Source organism: Oryzias melastigma, linkage group LG3 (assembly GCF_002922805.2).
Source record: "Oryzias melastigma strain HK-1 linkage group LG3, ASM292280v2, whole genome shotgun sequence".
In the NCBI taxonomy this organism is placed as follows: domain Eukaryota; kingdom Metazoa; phylum Chordata; class Actinopteri; order Beloniformes; family Adrianichthyidae; genus Oryzias; species Oryzias melastigma.
The window spans coordinates 23,445,500-23,464,864 of record NC_050514.1 but is presented as its reverse complement, the minus strand read 5'-3'; the positions used below and the strand labels follow the sequence as shown (position 1 = coordinate 23,464,864).

At 37.9% G+C, this 19,365-nt stretch overlaps 1 protein-coding gene across 4 annotated transcripts in view; it reads right to left on the bottom strand.

The window, feature by feature from the left end:
- tln2a (talin 2a) overlaps positions 1–19,365 on the bottom strand; it is a 98,640-nt gene that overhangs the window by 47,272 nt on the left and 32,003 nt on the right. For all 4 annotated transcript variants that reach the window (XM_036210978.1, XM_024295079.2, XM_024295080.2 and 1 more), the window contains exon 3: positions 874–1,045. In XM_036210978.1, the coding sequence (XP_036066871.1) occupies positions 874–1,009 (136 nt within the window). In that variant the 5' untranslated portion in view covers positions 1,010–1,045. The remainder of the gene's footprint in view (positions 1–873; positions 1,046–19,365) is intronic.

Below are 19,365 nucleotides of genomic sequence, written 5' to 3'. Positions count from 1 at the left end.
AAAAAAAAAAAAAAAAAAAAAAACTTCCATTTTAGATGCAGAATACCATATATCTTCCAGGTGTGTCCTGTCTTCAATAAATTCTAGCTCAAACAGGTGTTCGTTACTTTAGATGCGGTGCTTTTTTAAGACACCCCCCACCCCCCAATCCCCCGGACCGGCACAGTGTTTGTGTTGTGAAGCAGTGTAGCGATGGCTAGGGCTAATAAAGGTAGATATATTGTATGTGCATCTATCTTTGAAGAAGTTTAGATTATTTTTGTGGGAGAAATGCAGACACACAGGCGGCACGGAGCGGCAGGCGGAGCTTCAGGAATCCAGTCGTTTTACTTCCAGGTGGAAAAAAAACTCACGAAAAACAACTAATATTTCATAAATAATTTGTTTTTAGTGTTCCAAAGGTAATATATGATTATATACATGGCTATAGTTAACTCTGAAAGGCTAAAGAAAATCATGGTATGGCCTCTTTAAGACACATTTGATGCTCTGCTGCTCACTTGCAAGCTTATAGCCCCAAGCTAGCATTAGAAGCACAAAAATAATGGCGAGCTATAATGGATATATCTAGCTGTGCAGGTTTGAGCCAGAGGATGAGGAAAAGAGGGCAGAGGAGCAGAGTAGTAAGAGAGACTTTGTCATGCACAGTCAGAAGTTGCGTCATTAGTCCCAAGTTTTTCTAGCATCCGGTTTTCTGATCCAACGCGATTTGAATCAAGAAATACTCAGAAATGCAATTTTAATCGTAAATTATTTACTATAGATCCTCTATAAGAAAAATGCTAAAGAACATGTTAAAAACACAAAAAAATGACAATTTTCATTGGAGTCGGTCTTTGATGGATGCATCAGAATTAGAGGTTGCATTCTCACCCTGCCCCGTTTGAGCCTCTGGAACCCTGTCTCTGATGATCCTGCAGGCATCATAAATGGCTGTGGAGGGCTCAAACTGCATCGTCTTCACAACATTGCATTGGCGCACGCAGATTTTGAGCGACAATGCCACCATCTTTGCAAACTGAGTAGGGAGAGGCTGCAGCTACACCTGCAAAAAAAGGACAAATTAGTGAAATTTGAAACAGCAGATGAAGCTTATAGAACTTGAGAACAGGGACAAAGCTGATCCGTGCAGAAAACCCTAATTTACCTGCAGTTCAAACAAGACTATAATGACCACATTTAAAAAAAACAACAATTTACAAATTTACATTTCTTGTTTTTGTGAACTTTAATGTCTTTTCCTTTTCATGTATCTGTGCTTTCGTGTAGGTCTGCACACATTTATGACAAAGCAACACTTGAGAAAATTCCCTTCCTCTCACAATTTCATAAACAATGCAGTCCCATGAAGAAAGTGCTTATTTGTGCACAGGGAGGCCTTTGTTACGCTTCATAAAGCAGAAGAGCTGACAACAAATGTATCACTTTTTTTGAAAACAGCCCATCTGTGCCCTACTAGGAACAAAGGAAAAGTCCTGAATTTTGTTTTGGGGAATTTATACGAAGCAAAGAGGCTTAAGAGGTAACGTAGTAAAAACAGCAATCAGTAGAACGTCGGCAGTTTTCCACAAACTCCTCCAGATCCTGTTGGAACAAACAAGCCATCGCTTGTTCCTGATAACAGGATTATTTAGTTATTTGGAGATATCCAAGAAGATGGTCCTTGCATGCTTTCAGATTCTGTACTGCACCCCCTAACAGAGCACATCCTGTGTGAGGCCAATGGGAACACAGAGCTGCTCTGTGACAGGCGGGTCAGAGGTCACACCAGGCCAGCGCTGACATTCACATGTAGCTCTCCTCTGCTCTGCAGGCTCGTGACCCCGACTCCAACTCTCAGAGTCTGGCTCCTATGTGGGATCTGTTCACACACAGGGGGAGGGAGGTGTTCATCTCACCCAGCATGTTGACACTCCGCTGGCGAACACTCATCCACGCACACAGGATAACTCACCGAGACACTTTTCTGCATCCACACTACAATGTCAATGTCATTTTTTACTTTTTTTTTTTTTACAAAAAAGGAGAAGTTTGTGTAAAATTAAACAAAAAATTGATCTTTCAGTACTCACTTTAACTACACATGTCAAAGTATCGTTCATAACTCAAGTAAACTCATTAGCACTAAGCTTTAAAATCATGTGATTGATCTTCTGCGTGTTTCTTAATCAGAACATCAAATACTATGTAGCTAAAGGTTTTGACTTTTTACATTTTACATTAAAGCAACTTCATTCGATTCCAATCTAAAATATGCTTCATGCCAATAAAAAACAGTTTCAGGTACAAAACAAAAATTGTAATCATCTTCCCTTAAAGTCTCCTGAACTTCTTTTGCAATATGCTTTTTTTCTTTAATTAATTTGACCAACATTTACAATGTAAATACTGACTGGATCATGATATCTGCTTTGTTTTATAGCCGACAATGAACAAAAACAACTTGATCTTGTTCTGCGAGATTCCTCTACAGATCTTCAATTCAATTGAACCTCAAGCTCAGATAATATTCTTTCAAAAGTGTAAGATGGATGGATAAATCCCTCAATCATGTATTAAGACAAAAGAGGGATCCACATATCAGCAGGATTACTACTATAGTATCACAATGTGGGGGATTTTCTGAGATCAAACATGGCTCTAAAGCTCTTTATACCACTAGAACATCTAAACTAACAAATCAGAAGCGGGAATAAGTGCAACACTGACAAGCTCGCAATAAATAAATGCTTGCACTTTTCTTACTTTTAAAAAATAGGACTGAAAATGAGCAAAAAATGTTAACAAATAACCAATTTAAAATAAAATCAGAAGTATTTTTTTTAAAATTTATAGCTATATAATTTAAAAACTGCAACACTAAATATTAGGGATGTAGGGGGAAATTGTTTTGGCAATATATCGCAATATTTAGCTTGCAAATACTTGTATCGATTAAAAATGCTGACAAGACTACACTTAATTATTTATGAGGATCCTTCAACGTATTAATATTCAGGTAAAGTTTTTATATACCTGATACTCTTAAAAAAAACAAAAAAAACAGAAAAACTGCTCTGAGATATATTGTAAAATGTATTGTATCGTGAGACATATCAGGATACATATAGTGTCACCAGACTTGCCAAAACACACCCCTCATAAACATACAGTTTGCTTAAACTCACTACCGGGGGGGGGGGGGGGGGGTCTGTTGTCAAATTATTTTTTTAATCCAAAACTACAATTCCCAACATCTTAACCATTCACATTTGGCATCATTTAAAAGTCCCAATTATACTCTGTAGAAACCTGGTTCGGAGACATTCAAAGAATAAACTTGGATTGCTGGTATTCAGAAGGTTAAGCAGCTCAAAAGGAGTGTTGCCAACATAGTCAATTAACTCAGTTATATTTAAACTTGTGTGCAACATATTGAGACAGAAACCATTTCAGAGATGTAGAAATGAAAGCGGAAAAATGAATCTCAGTGGGAAAAATCCTGAGTTAACCAGAGGTCATTTTGTTCATGTGGAAGCATAACATTTCCCATTTTAGTTACTTTAATGTGACTAATGTGATACAGCTATGACAGAAAAAAAAAAAATTGAGGTCAATTATGAATAATAAGTTAACAAAATTTTCCGAAGATTTTGCAGCAGAGTTGGGGAACAGTGCAGGACACTGAAGAAATCAACCTACAGAACGAAGGAGCAATGCATTTTCCATTTCGTTGCAGTTTGCTGTCTCATTTTTGTCATCTCTTTTTTTCTATTGTTGAGTCTTTCTAAATAGGCCCATCTGTTTGCAGGCACTCTTTATTTACCGGCTTTCTTTGTATGACTGTGCAGTTTATCCACCTGCTGCACCAGCCTGCTGTTAGTCTGCACCTTTCATGTGCAAACCACCCATGCTCTGTATTGGCTGAATACTAAAAGCAGAGATGTTTACAAGGGGGCGGGGTTAGCTGCCATCATCTCAAATTAAGCCAAATATTACTGCTAACGTTTGAGGTAACTAACATTTCAGATAACTTTTAAAGCTAAAATTGCAACTTAAGTATAAAGGAATCTAGATGTAATTAAATGGTCGATATTGCTAAACGAAATAAAAGTAATTTAGTGATAATAAAAAAAGCCTAGTGTATTGGCACATTTTTACCCACATTTTAAAACAAACCAATTTTGAATAAAGATTAAATCAAATCTGGCCCTATTAAATATAAAGTAAAAATTGAATTAAGGAAAATCTAATTATTCCCAGCTCATTTTTTTTAAAGAACTCCGTCAGGAAGTTTTGGCAATCTTGTAAAATGAACACCTAAAACAAAAGATGCACGTTCTAAAGAAGCACCCTCCTCTGTGTGAGCACTGGTTTCCCACAATGAAAATATTGGACCACAAATCAATAGAAAACTAATTAAAGCAGACGTGCAGACTGGAAAGAGATTCCTAATCAGTCATACACTGTAAACTCCCACACAGCAACACAAAAGTTCCCAGAAAAACTGAAATGCACCAGTTACACCTACGCTCCTTTGATCTACAGAAGGCTCACATGATAAAGAATACTCCGCAGTATCACGCTGCTGCAAGCAAAATGTGCAACATGTTCTGTATGCAAATGGACAAAGACAACAGGCACTAATCTGAAGATTTTTCCAAGTAAAAAGGTTGGTCTTATTGTATAACAATTGACTGTATAAGAGAATTGGACTGAGTGAGGTCCAAATAGGAAGTGCCTGCTGGCTCCAAGAAGCCAAAATCCCATAGATTTCTATGGAAAATGAACAACTGTTACTCAGTTTTTATACTGTCAGAATAACCATTTTTCTAAGATGTTCTGGCTAATCCTAATTTATTTTTTTTACATTATATTTTTTCTTTGTCGCAAGTTATTTGACATGGGGATGTCCGTATTGCAGAAAAATGGCAACTGAATTGGGTTCATTTCATTGGAGCCGGAGGTAAGGCATTTTCTAAGGCTGATGCCACACACGCTCAGTCCAGCTCTCTGTATTACACAGTAGAAACACTTTCTAAACTGCTCACGCACAAATGTGTAAGATTATGTTTGAAGATGATCAATGCAGTCTTATGGATCCATGGTGTAGCCATTTTTGATCGCATGGCCAACATGAGGAAATCTCAACAGGATCTGAAGAAAATGCTTTTTTTTTCTAATCTTCCTTAGAAAATATTCTTTATTTTTAATAATTTGGCAAAAAATTGGGCTGCTTTGAACAGATTCGAGCCAACATAAAAATTAAACAAAGATTACACTCAAAATATAGTTAATTGTGGAGTTCCACAGATGTCTTAACTTGAACCAGCGCTGTTATGACGTATACTTCACATAGGGTGTATTCAGACAGCGAAAGTTTGTTGGTTCGGACCAAGTTCACTTAATTTGGTCCAGATCGAGTCCTGAATATTGTGGTTGGTCTGCATTTAGACTGGCGCATATTGGAGATTTCTGCTTTTAACTAAAGCCTGTAAACAAAATCACCTAACTAAATATATCTTCAGCTGTTTGTCAGGAACTACAAGGCCGTTCAAAACAACAAGAGAAACTTGGAGGTGCAGCTTTTTCCTCGTCAAGATACTTCAATTATTAGCTTTAAACGTCAGGAACAACAACTTTTAATTGTTACTTTGGTCCGGCAGAGGCATGTTGCAAAACAGTTACTGGTAAGGAGGTATATTGTGTGTTCTTTAACTCAAAGGATGCTAGAAACTGCAACTGGTATGAAGGTGCATTGTTCGTAAAAGTATTTATGACATATCGATTATTGGGAAAACAGTGTGCTGTATCACGTTAAAAGTTGTTTTTATGTGCCTGCTTCACTCGACCAAATTTAAATGAGTTGCTGTATCTCCTAAATGAACTATAAGGTAGTTGAAGCTACAAGGTGGCTAAGAGGATACCGCCCAGCAGCGGGACCACCAGCTACAGTAGCCGATTTGGTCCATTTACTCTGCTCCGAGAGCAGATTGTATTCATACTGAGGAAATTCAGAGCAAACCGAAGCTCAGTCCGATTGGAAATGAACCGAGACCACCTCAAAAGATGGGTCAGAGTGGTTCCTGGTCCTGGATCAGGGTCCGCTTAGATGTATTCAGACTGAAAATTTGTTCTGGATTATCAGGGGCGAAACAAAATCTGGTTCACTTTAAGTGGACAAATATGCCCAGTCTGAATACACCCTAAGATTTTTTTTAAAACTAACAAGATACTGTTTCTATGGCAACAATATCCAACTCTACATGTCCATAAAAGCAGATAATCACTTTGTCTTTACTAAAGGATTAAAAACAGTTTTGTCAACTTTGTCACTCCAGATGTCTTGGCTATTAAAACTATATAATATACAACAATAATATTTGACCATAAGCTTTTTCATAAAGTATGTCATGATTTTTTTTACTTGTTTTATTGTTATGACATTGCAAAAAAAAAAAAAAAAAAAAAATTCCAAGCATTTTAAAGAGCTCATGAAACCCTAAGGGTTGTTTTATGCCACGAGGGAAGTAAAACATCTTGTCTAATGTGAACGTCTTCAAGGGCGAGACACAGGATGAGGATAAAAGTCTTAAGAGTCCAAGATGTCAACTGAAAGCAAATGAAGGGTTCTGTGAGGAACAATTATTTAAACAGAGAAATATGCCTAACAGAAAGGTCCGTCAAATCTCATATGTAGGAGGAAATCAACTTCTCATTGGAAAAATTATTTATTTAGTTTGTTTCTTGCAAATTTTATAATGTGTCTAATAAAAGCAGGTTGCCTGAACCCTGCTGACACTATGAAAAGGCTTTTAAACTTTAAAAGGAGTGTTATATTGAACCTGCTAGGGGTGTTTAAAGTGTGTAGCACAAATGTAAGGCAGCTGTGAACATTCCTAAATGTTAGTTCAGCACATACTAAATTTAAAGTGTGACTCTGTAAGACGAAGTTGTTTTCTAAGACACTGACCTAGACTTTAGAGCGACTGAGAAAGGTTCCCAGACAGAGAACAAGAAGAAAGTAGGCTGCATATAAATACACAATTCTTTTTCATTAGCGGGACATTAGGGCTCAACACATAAGATGAAAATGAGAGCGAGCTCAGAAACATGTAGCTACTCCTCAGCAGATCAGTGAGGCAGAGCAAGGCCTGATGGGAATACCTGGGCTCTATTACGGTAACATGGCCTTTAATCCAATAACGGAGCAGCCCACGAGTTTAAACAACAAACCTTGTGGGGCTGTGGATCTGGGAATCTAATCAATTTTTGGCCAAAGGATGTGTGGCCTTGTCAGCCGTGATAGACTCCATCCTCATATGACTCAGAACACAAATTCGTTTTTCGGAAAAGATGGTGGAGTCTATTTTTGACACGGTGGCTAAATTGGGCCAACTCTCAAAGGGTCATTGGAATATTTTCACTTTGTAGTTTCTGCAAGAAAACTTGTCAAGGTAAAAAGAAAATGTTCTTTTTGACTTAGTATAAAAGCTTACTGTGTAATTCTATCAGTAAAATGCAACATGCAATGATTTATATTCAAGTACAAAACCTTATTGCATTAATGGAACAATTATGCAATGAGAACAATGGATGCTAGAATAGTTCTTTAAAAGCTGCAATGTAAAAAAAAAAAAAAGATCAAATGTCTCTATAGAGAAATGAACATTTGTTTGGTCCACCGATATGACACTTGATAATACGCCTATGTAAAACAGCACTGTATCACTGGTTACTAAGTGTATTTGACATCAATCATTACAAATTACTATATTTTGCTAAAGACAAATTACGCAAGACATTGTTGAGGATGATAAAGGACAGTTCTTAAAATGCATTTCATACTAGCTGTATAAATTTAGTATGTGCTGAACTAACATTTAGGAATGTTCACACTCACAGCTGCCTTACATTTGTGCTACACACTTTAAAAACCCATACCAGGTTCAATAAAACACTCCATTTAAAGTTTAAAAGCCTTTTCATAGTGTCCGCAGGGTTCAGGCAATCTGCTTTTATAAGACACATTGTAAAATTAGCTAGAAATGAACAAAATAAATCATTTTTCCAATGAGAAGTTGGTTTCATCTTCCATCTAGAACATCTCAGGTGACTTCATTGTTCTAGGGACTGCTACAGGAAATCTTTTCTGCCGTATGCTATAAGAGTGGCATATCAATTTGTTACAGATAACACCAACTGGTTGCTGTTGTTGTGATTTGCGGTCTTTCATCTTTCAAATTGCACACTTCTTTGTACTTATTCTCTATAGTACAATTACAAACTGCACAATTTGCTTTTGTACTCAGTCTTATATTTCCATCTTCTGTAAATAATGACTATTCTGTTTCTTTTGACCATTAGAAGTTTGTGTTCAGCACATTGCTGCAACAGCTACATTTCCCAGCTTGGAATGAATTAAGTATTTCTATTCTAAATTAGATTTGATCACAGTCCCACTCTGATCATCTTTTGGTCCATTTAAAGGAGAGGTCTTTTACTAATGACTATACCCTTTTTTAGCCAAAGGGGGGAAAAAAAAATCAATTGTTTTCTAAGACATAGTTTTTGCAAAGAGGCAGTAGCTCATCAAAAATTCAGCTGAGTTGTGGGTGGGTCTGTCGCTGTGGAGTAAGCTGACCCCCACTTCCCATCATCCATCTGTTTACCCTCTCTCCCACTACCTTTCAGCCCCTCACAACCCCAAGCTAACAATAGCGGTCCAACAAAAATGGTGAGCAAAATTGGAGCTAACCAGCCAGTTTTGTGCCAGATGCCAGCTTGGACAACAAAAAACAAACACATGGACCTAGTTCTCTACAAGTGGATGGAGTGGAAACTTGTGGCCCGCCGATCATATTTTCTACGTCCCCTTTTTCCAACTGAATTTTTTTTGTTTGCTCCTAATTCTCATCAATTTGAATAAAGAAATAGTCTATTTTAGGCTTAGTTTTCTTATATGTCCTCCATCTTCAGAAAAATGCCACAAGAACATGTTAAAAAGACAATTTTCACTAGAGTGGGTCTTTAACATTAGTAAAACGCTAGGTTCACACTGGACGCAGAGCAATTCAAACCAGACATGCATTTTTCCACGACTGTCGACAAGCGCTTCTGCAAAGCTTTTTTTTTTTGTTTTTGCCATCATGGGTAAGTTAATAACCTAAAAATATGACTCCATGTTTGTGCTAAGTAGAAGCAAGTAATTAATAGACCTAAACTTCTTTAATTTATCTGTTGTTGAAACAGAGAGAAGTGTGTGTGTGTCTGTTTTGCATGTGTGTATGTCTGGGTGTGTGTTGTGATTGTATGTCTATTTTCTTCTCTACAGTCTGTTTTGTTTTTGTGAAAAATTGGTTATATTTTGAAAATAAACCAGATTTTTCTCATGATTCTTAATGAAATTTCCTGCCAGAATTGACATGGATCGCTCACGGCTCACGCACAAAATAGACCAAATGTCGAATCGATCCGCTGCACGGCGCAAGCATTTCCGCAGAGAACCACAGCGCGAGCTTTCCACGGAGAACTGCAGCGCTCCGCGCCTGGTGTGAACCACACCGCGGGTTAATAAAGGCGCTGAATGGAAGCGGCCTCCGTTCAATGTGAACCAGGCGTCACAGTCACAACAGCAAGAAACACAAATTTTGTTAAAAAAAAAAAAAAAGTTTTCTTCTATTTAACCTACATATAGAAAAAATAATCTAAAAGCCAGAAAATCTGACGAGCTTATATCTTGAAGGCAACAATGACTTTAAATTACTTACTGCTTAATGACGATTAGTCCTGTTCAAAGTTTTAGTGAATTCATGACAAGACTAATTATGCTGCAACTTGGGGTTTTTGTCCAAACAGAGAACAAAGCCGGTTCCACACATAAGCCAGCCTCTTTTAATCAATGACTGCTGTGTATGCAGTGACCCCTGTAATAGTTGCACTTCTTTCCCTTTACCAAACAGAAAGTCACTATAAATTTTATCTGCTTCTGTTTTGTGTGTTGTGACTTCAAAAAGGATTGAAGAAAAAATGACTTTGTGCTCACACAAATATAATCCCCGCTTCTTTAAGTATGTTTTCTTAACTGTGCATACTTTCTTTCACAAATATGCCTAAGGTTGGGAATCCTTTCAGGTACTCCATGATGAATCATTAATCAGCTTACTTTTCAAATGCACATCTAAAGCCAACAAAACTCTTACTTTTTGCAAACTTGGCTGCAAAAGGAACTGTTGCTTCAGCTGTTATTGCAAATGTAAAGCAGATATTTTAACTTTCACTAATATTTATTTGAAATACGTGAAGTTTATCTGAAGATCACAACCAGATCAATCCAGCACAGTTCAGCATGGGGCCACAAGCATCCAGCTGGTGAAGAGTGCAGGGGGTTGTTGGGAAAAATCAGGCCAGGAGTTCCACTCAAACATCTGAGTCAAGCAGGGACATCTTCTACCCACAAAGTTCAACCCAGACTCGTGTTAAACTTTACATCTGATTTCCTTGGATTACATCGTTGCATAAGCAGACTTTTCAGACAAAAAGGCTTTCACACTGACGTGTGAGAGAAATAAAACTCATTATTCACTTGGACAGCTGTGACTGGCTGCATACCTGGTGAGTGAAAGGAACAAGTCTTTGTATTTGTGTGTGTTTACGTGTGTGTTCATTTGTGTATTTTTATGAGGGAGAACCTGGCAAACAGGCAGGTGATGCATCTCTGTTGACAGCAGCTCCATTGCAGGTGTTGGGTTTCGTGTGGGGCCAAACAGTCCCACAAATCAAGGCTTGGTGGATGATAAATGAAGGGCGGCAATGAATCCTCTGCTTTTTAATGCCTTGAAACAATGGAAAGTTGGTGGAAACTGGTTTTTAAAGAGAAAATCCTGTTAACCAGAAGATTTAAATCCACAAGTATAATTGGTGAAACTAAAATCCTAACTTTTATTTAAGGAAATCTGTCACGTACCGTTTGATGGGGTACCTCATAATTTTCTAGAATGCCTTTTTAAGCCACCATTTGGAGTTAATCTTGGATTACAACCCTTTCTTACTCCTACGTTACAGTTTTCTTTTGAAGGAGGCAGCTTTTTTCCTTCTTTTTTTTTCCTCAAATATACGCTCAGCTTTACAAAGACTCCACTGCTACTCCCGGATGTGTTCAAGTACAGGTTGCCATGGTTACAGAGGCTAGTTGTGGCCAGACTAATATCGGTCCTGTTTTACAAGAACTGGTACTGAGAAAGCCCTGCTGATTCAAATATATCTGCTACTGGAGTGTGCAACATAACCATAAAAATGCAAGTTTATTTTGTTGACTTTATATTATAAGATGCGCATGATGTGTTTTAATGATGTTTGATGGAGAATCTTGCAAAGCAGATAGAGCTATGTTCGTGACAGAGAAGTTTTTTTTAAAAAAGAAATCTTGCTTGCCTGTAAGCCCTGACGGTTTACAGAACCACAATCAGCCTTTGTTGACATGAAAGCAGGAACTCGATACATTTTCATACAATCAAATTGATAGAAACATTCATTGAAACTCTGAGTTGAGCGCATAAGCGATGACATTATAAACACATCCAAATGTTTCTGTGCAATTTCTCCAAATGCACTGATTAAGAACATCACCCCAATCCCAATTTTTTGACTCGTTGCCTGTGGCTGTAATAGTCCATCAGCAAAGCGGCTCAATCACAGCAGAAATACACATAAAGCTACCGCAGAAAGACAAATCCTAAGGTGCAAACTTGTAATCAGCTTTAAGAACTTAGTCTCTGGACAATTTTTCCACTTACTCACATGAAGTCAAGTTATACGGCATCATTTGGGCCACAATTCAGATAAGTTTGATTAAGCTTTATTATTTTAACGAGTCTTTAGCACTGCAACAATTTGCAACTGTGTCACTAGCTGCAGTAAATAGCAAAACAATTTGTCTTGCAAGATTCCTCAGGACAAGACTTTTCATATTTCACAAGAAATCCACTAAGTTCTACAGAAGGTGTTAGCCCTGCTTTACACAATATTTGCACTAAATATCATAAAAGTGACATCTGTTTTTCATAGAAGAATGTATCTTTTCCTCTCGCATGATTCAGTACGTATCTCACAAATCAAAATAGAAGATTTGACTAACTTTGTGTGGGTAAAACACAGTCCAATTCTTTTACTTAACCCTAGAGCACTGTTTTTCACCCGAGGAAAAGTATTCACATGATTTTATATATTTGCATTTTTCTGAGTGTCATGGGTCCTTGGGTAAAGCCTCACATGTCCTAGGAATGGGTGGACCAATGACCAAGTCTCCAGTATCATTTTTTAATAATTTTTTTGCTCACGAATCCTACATTTTTCAGTAATTTCCTGGCATGTTTTTTGGATCTTCCAATGTTTTTATTTTCTGTTTTGTTACATAAACCACAGCTGAAAATAAAAGAAAACTACTCCAATTTATCATGTATTGTCATATTTTGATCTATTTTTATGACAAAACATTTTTATTGGGTATATTATATCAGGTAACAATCAGCTGGCAAAAGTGATGGTGTAACTTTTTATAGTGAAAGTGTTCTAGGGTTAAATGGGTACAATCTAGATATTTATCAATAATTTGGCATTTAAAACTATGCACAAAAAGTCATGCCTTTTAATAGAAACTTTTTTTTACTGGCACTTTTCATTTCAATCAACATATGCAAAACGTCTGACATAACAGCTTTAAACCTGGCAAAAACCTGGCATTACAGCTCTTTCAGACAGTTGTGATTTTTTTGGTTAGAAAGTGTCTCATTCATTTCCTCTGACACTGTTTGAATTACTATAAAAAAAGGGGGGGGGGGGTGTTATATGTTTAGTGCACACATGATGACAAATATCTCGCAATTCAGCCTATATCAGTCACCCTGACTTGGTAGAGGCAAGCTTGTGATTGGTTGTCTTTCTGCTTACATCACATGTACATTAAAAAGACAAACAGTAAAGATCACAGCAGGAAGAGAATTGGACAAATTTTGCCAGAAGCCAATTATATATTTCCTGACTGCTTTTATATTTTTTACCAAAAATATCTCATTTGTATCTGTGATTTTAAACTGATACTGCTGTTACTGCTGTTACTATATCTATTTTTTAATACATGTCTGTATCCTTTACATTCCTAGTATTAGAGATGACTAAAAAAGAAATTCACAATAAGCTCAGTTCTGAGTTGGAAGTCCAACATAATGCCTCCAAAATGTGATTCTTGCAGGAAACCAGCAGGAATCGGCAACCCAAGGATCACTGAGGTTTTGAAAAAACTTTATACACATTCAGAAACTGTAAACAAAGCATCGGCCATTTGGCTGACAGGTGATCAGCTCTGAGGGAAAACAGATTTTGAGGAGGAGCACAAATTCCTCCCACATCAGAGTTTCTTTTTTCTCTTCACTTTTTTAAAAGCAACATTCAAGGATGAAACTAATGGAAGAGCAGGACTCAGACCACCCAGTCAGTTAGATATTTAGGACAAATGCGACTGCTTCTGTGCCGGTGCTGGTCATCTGGGTGGGAAGCTGTGGAGACGGGGAGAGAAGATCTGTTCACTAGTTTTCTGAATGTGCACTTCCCATTGTTTTGTGCAGTTTCTCCTCACTTCTTATGGAACTCCAATCTGTCTCCTAGATTGATTTGTAATCCCACAGAAATTCAGATCAATGCCGATATGGCAAAAAGTAAGCAAAATCACAGCAGTGCTTGTTTTGAGGAGTAAAAGTAGAAAAATCATAGGTGTGTTTCTTCCTCCTCCTCAGTGTAATTTACAAACCTGAAGAAGAAAGTAAGATCAAATTATCCAGTGTATTTTTTTTTTTTGGTTCTCACTTTTAAAGCTTTTCTCCAAACTATTATGTATTGGGTAAGAGTAGTGGGAGCTATGCGAAGGTCAGAAGTAAGCATTTATGAGCAATAGTGTGGCTTCAAGCTGCTGGAGAAGAAATAAGATGAGAAGGAGCTGCATTGGGTCTTAGTAGATTTAGAAAAAAGTTTTTGACAGAGAGAAGAGCTGTGGTTTGCCTTAGGAAGTCTGGAGTGGCAGAGAAATACTTTGGAGGTGTTCAGGACATGTATAAGAGCTGTAAGACAGTGGGGAGATTTGACAGAAGTTCAAGACGATGGGTGATGGGCTGCAGCAAGGATAAACTTCCATTCTTGTTTGCTGTGGTGACTGATTGACTCACTACTGATGGATAAAGTTGGACATAAATCTCCGTGGATCATGATGTTTGCAGATGACATTGTGATCTGTCTACACTTTCTCCCTCCCAACACGTTATATATGGACGTATGGATTAGGCCCCTCAATCACACTTTTTTTAAGTTTTCCTACCTCGTTGTCTTTTGAATTGCTGGCTGTTTCCATTAAATCACAGGTCTCCTACCCTCTGGACGTGGCACCGGACGCGGTAATGGAGACAGAACTGGTACCACGTTAGGGTACCTTGCCGGACTGATACCGGTCCATGTCCCGAGAGTTGGGGACCCCTAATTAGCATTTGCATTTTTTCACGTCTGTGGCCCAGTACCAAGTTGCCCTTGCACCAGTTCGCATCTCGGAGGTTGGGGACTAGGGCTAGGTTGATAAAATCGATTAATCGATTTGAATTGATTTAAACTTAAAAAATCAATAATTGATTCAAAAATATAGATCAATTTAGCACATAAAGCTAAAGTCCGCTAGCTTGATGCCAACGTTTAATGAAATTATCCATAGGGCAGCTAATGCTAACAAACATACATTGCTGACAGAAAGAACATCTTTATAAACTCACAGGCATGAATTTTCCAAACTCTTTTAAGGAAATATTTTTGAAAGTAACCATTTGTGGTCTAAAGCACAGTTTTTTGCTCATGTTTTCTTCTTCTTCTGGAATAAGTTGTAATGCTATAGTGTGATTGCCACCTAGTGGCCAAACTGAAACACCCTCCAGGAGAAGCAGAACAATGTTTACAATGTTAATGATCTGAACATTCTTGTCAGAATTTCTCCTTTGGAGACGCTATTACGCTATTAATCTCATAATTTCACTAATACATTTTACAGTATTTAAACTGTAGCAGATTAATATAATTATATTCAAAACATGTAGTAGGTTATTAATATATTTCTAAACAAATGTATATAAATGTGTAAACTCTGTAAACTAAAAATTTGATTTCATTGAGAGGATCAAAAGAATCTAAAAAAAATCGGAATCGAATCAATCCAGACTCTTGTGAATTGAATCGAATTGTTTCTGGAAATTACCATCGATACCCAGCCCTATTCGGGACCCCTGATTTAATGGGAACGGCCACCACGTCAGAAAATGACGAGTTGAGGACACCCAAACTGTCAAAAAGAGACACAGAGGGGGTCCAAACTACACACCAATATATGACGAGTTGGGAGTGTGAATGCGTTGAATCTGTAGTGAGGACAAGGAGCAGGTGGAGTAAGATCTAGAGAAGTGGAAGTTTCCTCTAGAAAGGAGAGGAATGGAGGTCAGCTACAGCAAGACAGGGGCTATGACCGAATTCCCTCCCGACTCCCCAACTACTAAAAAAGTATATAATGCAGGGCACTATCCGTGTCCTGCATTTTAAAAGTAATTAGGACACCATGCTCACTACTTCTTTTTAACTGGAAGTATGATCTCACCATTTCCTGAAGTAAAAACTTAATAAATTTCAACATTTTACATAACATTTATGACTCTGTGTTCTAGGGCACTCGATTTTGGAACTTTAGATTCGGACAAAATGGCGAATGCACTATAGTCCACTAAGTGGTGAATAGTGAAGGAATTCATACACAGATGATCTGTACGTAAATGAGAGGGAATGAAGTGGAACAGGGAGGTTACAGAAAGCAGAGGTGAAGGAGGAGAACTTTAAGTACTTAGATTGAACTGTCTGGAACAACGGAGAGTGTGGGAAAGAGGAGAAGAGTAACGAGCAGGCAGGTTTGAATGGGTGGTGGAAGGTTTTAGCTGTGACAAGTGTCAGAGTAGTAAAAGTACAATAAATAAGGTTATAACTTGATGACACAAACACGATTTCGATACTATTTGGCTCTGACCCAGTTAAGATTGTGCAACCATCAGACCCAGCGACTAACCCCCCAGGAAGCAAAAAACCACTGCTTGCTAGTGGATTGTCTGACAGCAGAAGGAATGCGGTAAAGAGTTTTAGGATGTGGTCAGGATCCAGTCATTTCCCAGCGCGAGTAGGAGACTCTAAGATAAGCTCATGACAAACCATCCAAGGAGTCACGTCACCCTCATAAGCACCAACTGTGTGACAACACTCTTTCCTTACCGCAGCACATTTGGCACTGCTGCTAAATGATGCCTCTCTGACTCAGTTCCACAGCAGCTGGTCACACTCCAGCCAACCGTCAGCATGAATACATTCTGCATTTACAGATCTGAGGCATTTGGTTCAATGACACACAGGCTGATCACACTGAACAAAAATGTTGGAGTCACTTCAAGGTAAACACACAAAATCTCTGCCACAGATGATACACAGCACAGTATCACTTTAACATAATATTTCTTATAACACTCCACTAACAAAGATTATCTGCATGTTTCTGTCCCAATTTCAATGACAGGTGTTTGACGAAAGACTCAAACCTTTATGGAGAAATTTTAATAAAAACTGTACTTTTACATTTGAATCTCTACAATTTGAGGCACAACAGAAAAGACAACGTAAAAATATGCTGCATCAAACCTCATTATAATAAAATGACTCAGAACTGATCAAAATACGAAGGTGTATCACATTGGGTTTCTACTCGGGAAGCAATTAATCACTTTCCCTCTGATTTGGTTCAAATCTCAACTTTTGGGTCACTTTTTTTTTTTTAATAGTTTTATAGGGTGGCCGCGGTGCAGTGACAGGGCGGTCAACTCCTTATTGGAAGATTGCGGGTTCGATTCCTGCCTTACCTGCCCATGTGTCGAGTTGACAGATTCGCCGGAGCTGCCATCACTGTGTGAATATGTGTATGAATGGGTGAATGGGACTGTGACTGTAAAGCACTTTGAGCCTTCTAAGAAGGTAGTAAAGCGCTATACAAGTGTATGCCATTTTAATGGTTTGTGTATTATAAAATTAAATTCAATTTTATTTATATAAACCAATATCACAACGCAGTTGTCCCAATGCACTTCACACCAATAATTGTACAAAAACACAGAATTAGTCATAAAACACAAACAATAGCTAATTGCTACAATAAACTAGACAGACACTGGACATCCCAGGGATGTCAAATCGCACAGGGGGTCAAAATCATCAAACATTTTTTTTTCGCAATCTGGCGGATCGAGACCCACATAGAACGTGACTTTTTATTCCACATTTCTGCAGTCTGAACTATGACGGGGGAGGATAGACTATTTATCGGATTAATTTTTAAATGTTTTGTGAAGATTACAGTAGTTAATAATTTAAAATTTGGCTATGTGTGGCTTTCCGGAAAACTACAATTGCTTACGTTTAGGCTGTGATTGTTACACTTTCTGTTAGCCTTCAAACCGACCCCAGCCCAACATCAGAGAAGAAAAGTTATGTGGCCCTCACAAGAAAAAGTTTGGGGACCCCTGACCGAGCCTAGGAAGCCCTCAAGTCATCTGATGAAAAAGGCAACCTCCTAAAAAGCTTTACTTTCTTTCTACAACTTATTTTCAAACCAGTCTTCTATTCAAACAAGTAGAAATGTCCTTTTCTTAAGCACTGAACCCAGTATTGCTGGGGCATTTTCTCCAGAGTGTTGACTCTAAGGAAGTCTGGTAATTGGTCCAAATCTTTTCCACCCATGAATACCTTTGCACAGCACAATGGAGCCTAAATTATTTAGAAATGCCTGTTTTGACAGGTCTCAGATTGATGGGCAAGAACAGTTGCCTCCTCAAGAACACTGCTGCTCTCCTCTTTGGCTCTCTATCACCACATATTTCAGTGCTCTTCACTATGGCACCAGAACTAAGACTTTATAACCGATTACATTTTCCTTGAAGTTATTGAACTTTTTTAATTTTTGCTGCAGAAATCAGATTTTATTAACACTTTTTAATAATGACCTGAAAGCCCAATGCTTCCTATTTAGCGGGACAAAGGTTTTCTTTTACAAAAATGTGGACAATAGAGCTTTTGTGAACACAGAATCTAAGTTGAGTGTTTTTCTTTTTTCCTTTCTCCAACTTCATGAACTGAGCTCACGTTAGACTAATCATGTGTGAGTAAACAGTTGGAACAGCTGGTGAAGGCAGAAATCACAGTAAATGATGGTTAAGACAAGATAAAAATAGCTGTGGAAGAGCCATTGAGGTTTTTTTTTTCATTTAAGCCTCATTAAACATCCAGTCTAAATTGAAACCCACAAAAATAAAAAGGTGTCAATGCTTTTACAGTGAAAACAAAAATATGTCAAATTCTGGCCAAGGTAAAAATATAAAAATGATGGAGTTTTCTGCAAAAAACTAAGGAACAAAAGTCCATGTTACAGCCTGGACAAAATAACTTGTGTAATCTTATTTTTAACCCACGCTAATCAGTTTATGCCAGGTTTAGTTTTGGTTCTTGAAGCACCGCATGATGTGCATCAACATCTAGCTCATTAAGTCCAAGTAAATTTAAACACACAGCAACTGTAAACCCATTTGCGGGCTGAAGCATGGTTACAGAGAAGCTGGGCACCAGATGCTGCTAGTTAATTGCCCTGTGAAATCAGCACATCCAGTCAGCTTAAAAGCTGACATTGTAATGGCATTAGAGATGTGTGTACTCACACATGTGTAGCATATTAGAAATGTTATTGAGTTATCTACATTTAATGGAAACCAAGGCTTGAAAAGTGCACCTTGAAAGCAGCTTTGAATCGGGTCTGTTTGTGGCCGTGTTTGATGGGTAAAACTTAAATGGAGCACAACTGCATTGTAAAAGTGTCGGCTGCTCCCGGGTCAGACGGGTCATGTTTTTAAAGTAAGGTTAAATGAGCTGTGAAATATGGGTTCAGTAGCCTGATTTTATCCTATTCAATTATGATCAAAGGAAAGAAAATGATTCAACAACTAAATATTGATTGGATAACCATGAAGCACACAACGTCAATGAACTTGAAGGGGAAAAAAAGTGAAAGAGGAAAAATATCTTATAGCCTTTTCTAGGACAGGAGTGGGCAAACTGCAGCCCAGGGGCCACATGCGGCCCCTTTAAACTATTTAATCTGGCCCGCTACATAAAATTATATTGATAATCATAATTTTTGTTTTATGTTCCTGGTATTTCTGATTTATCTCCATAGATAGTGCACTACAGAAACATTTTGCTGCTTTTGTGACGTCCGTGTGTGTTTTC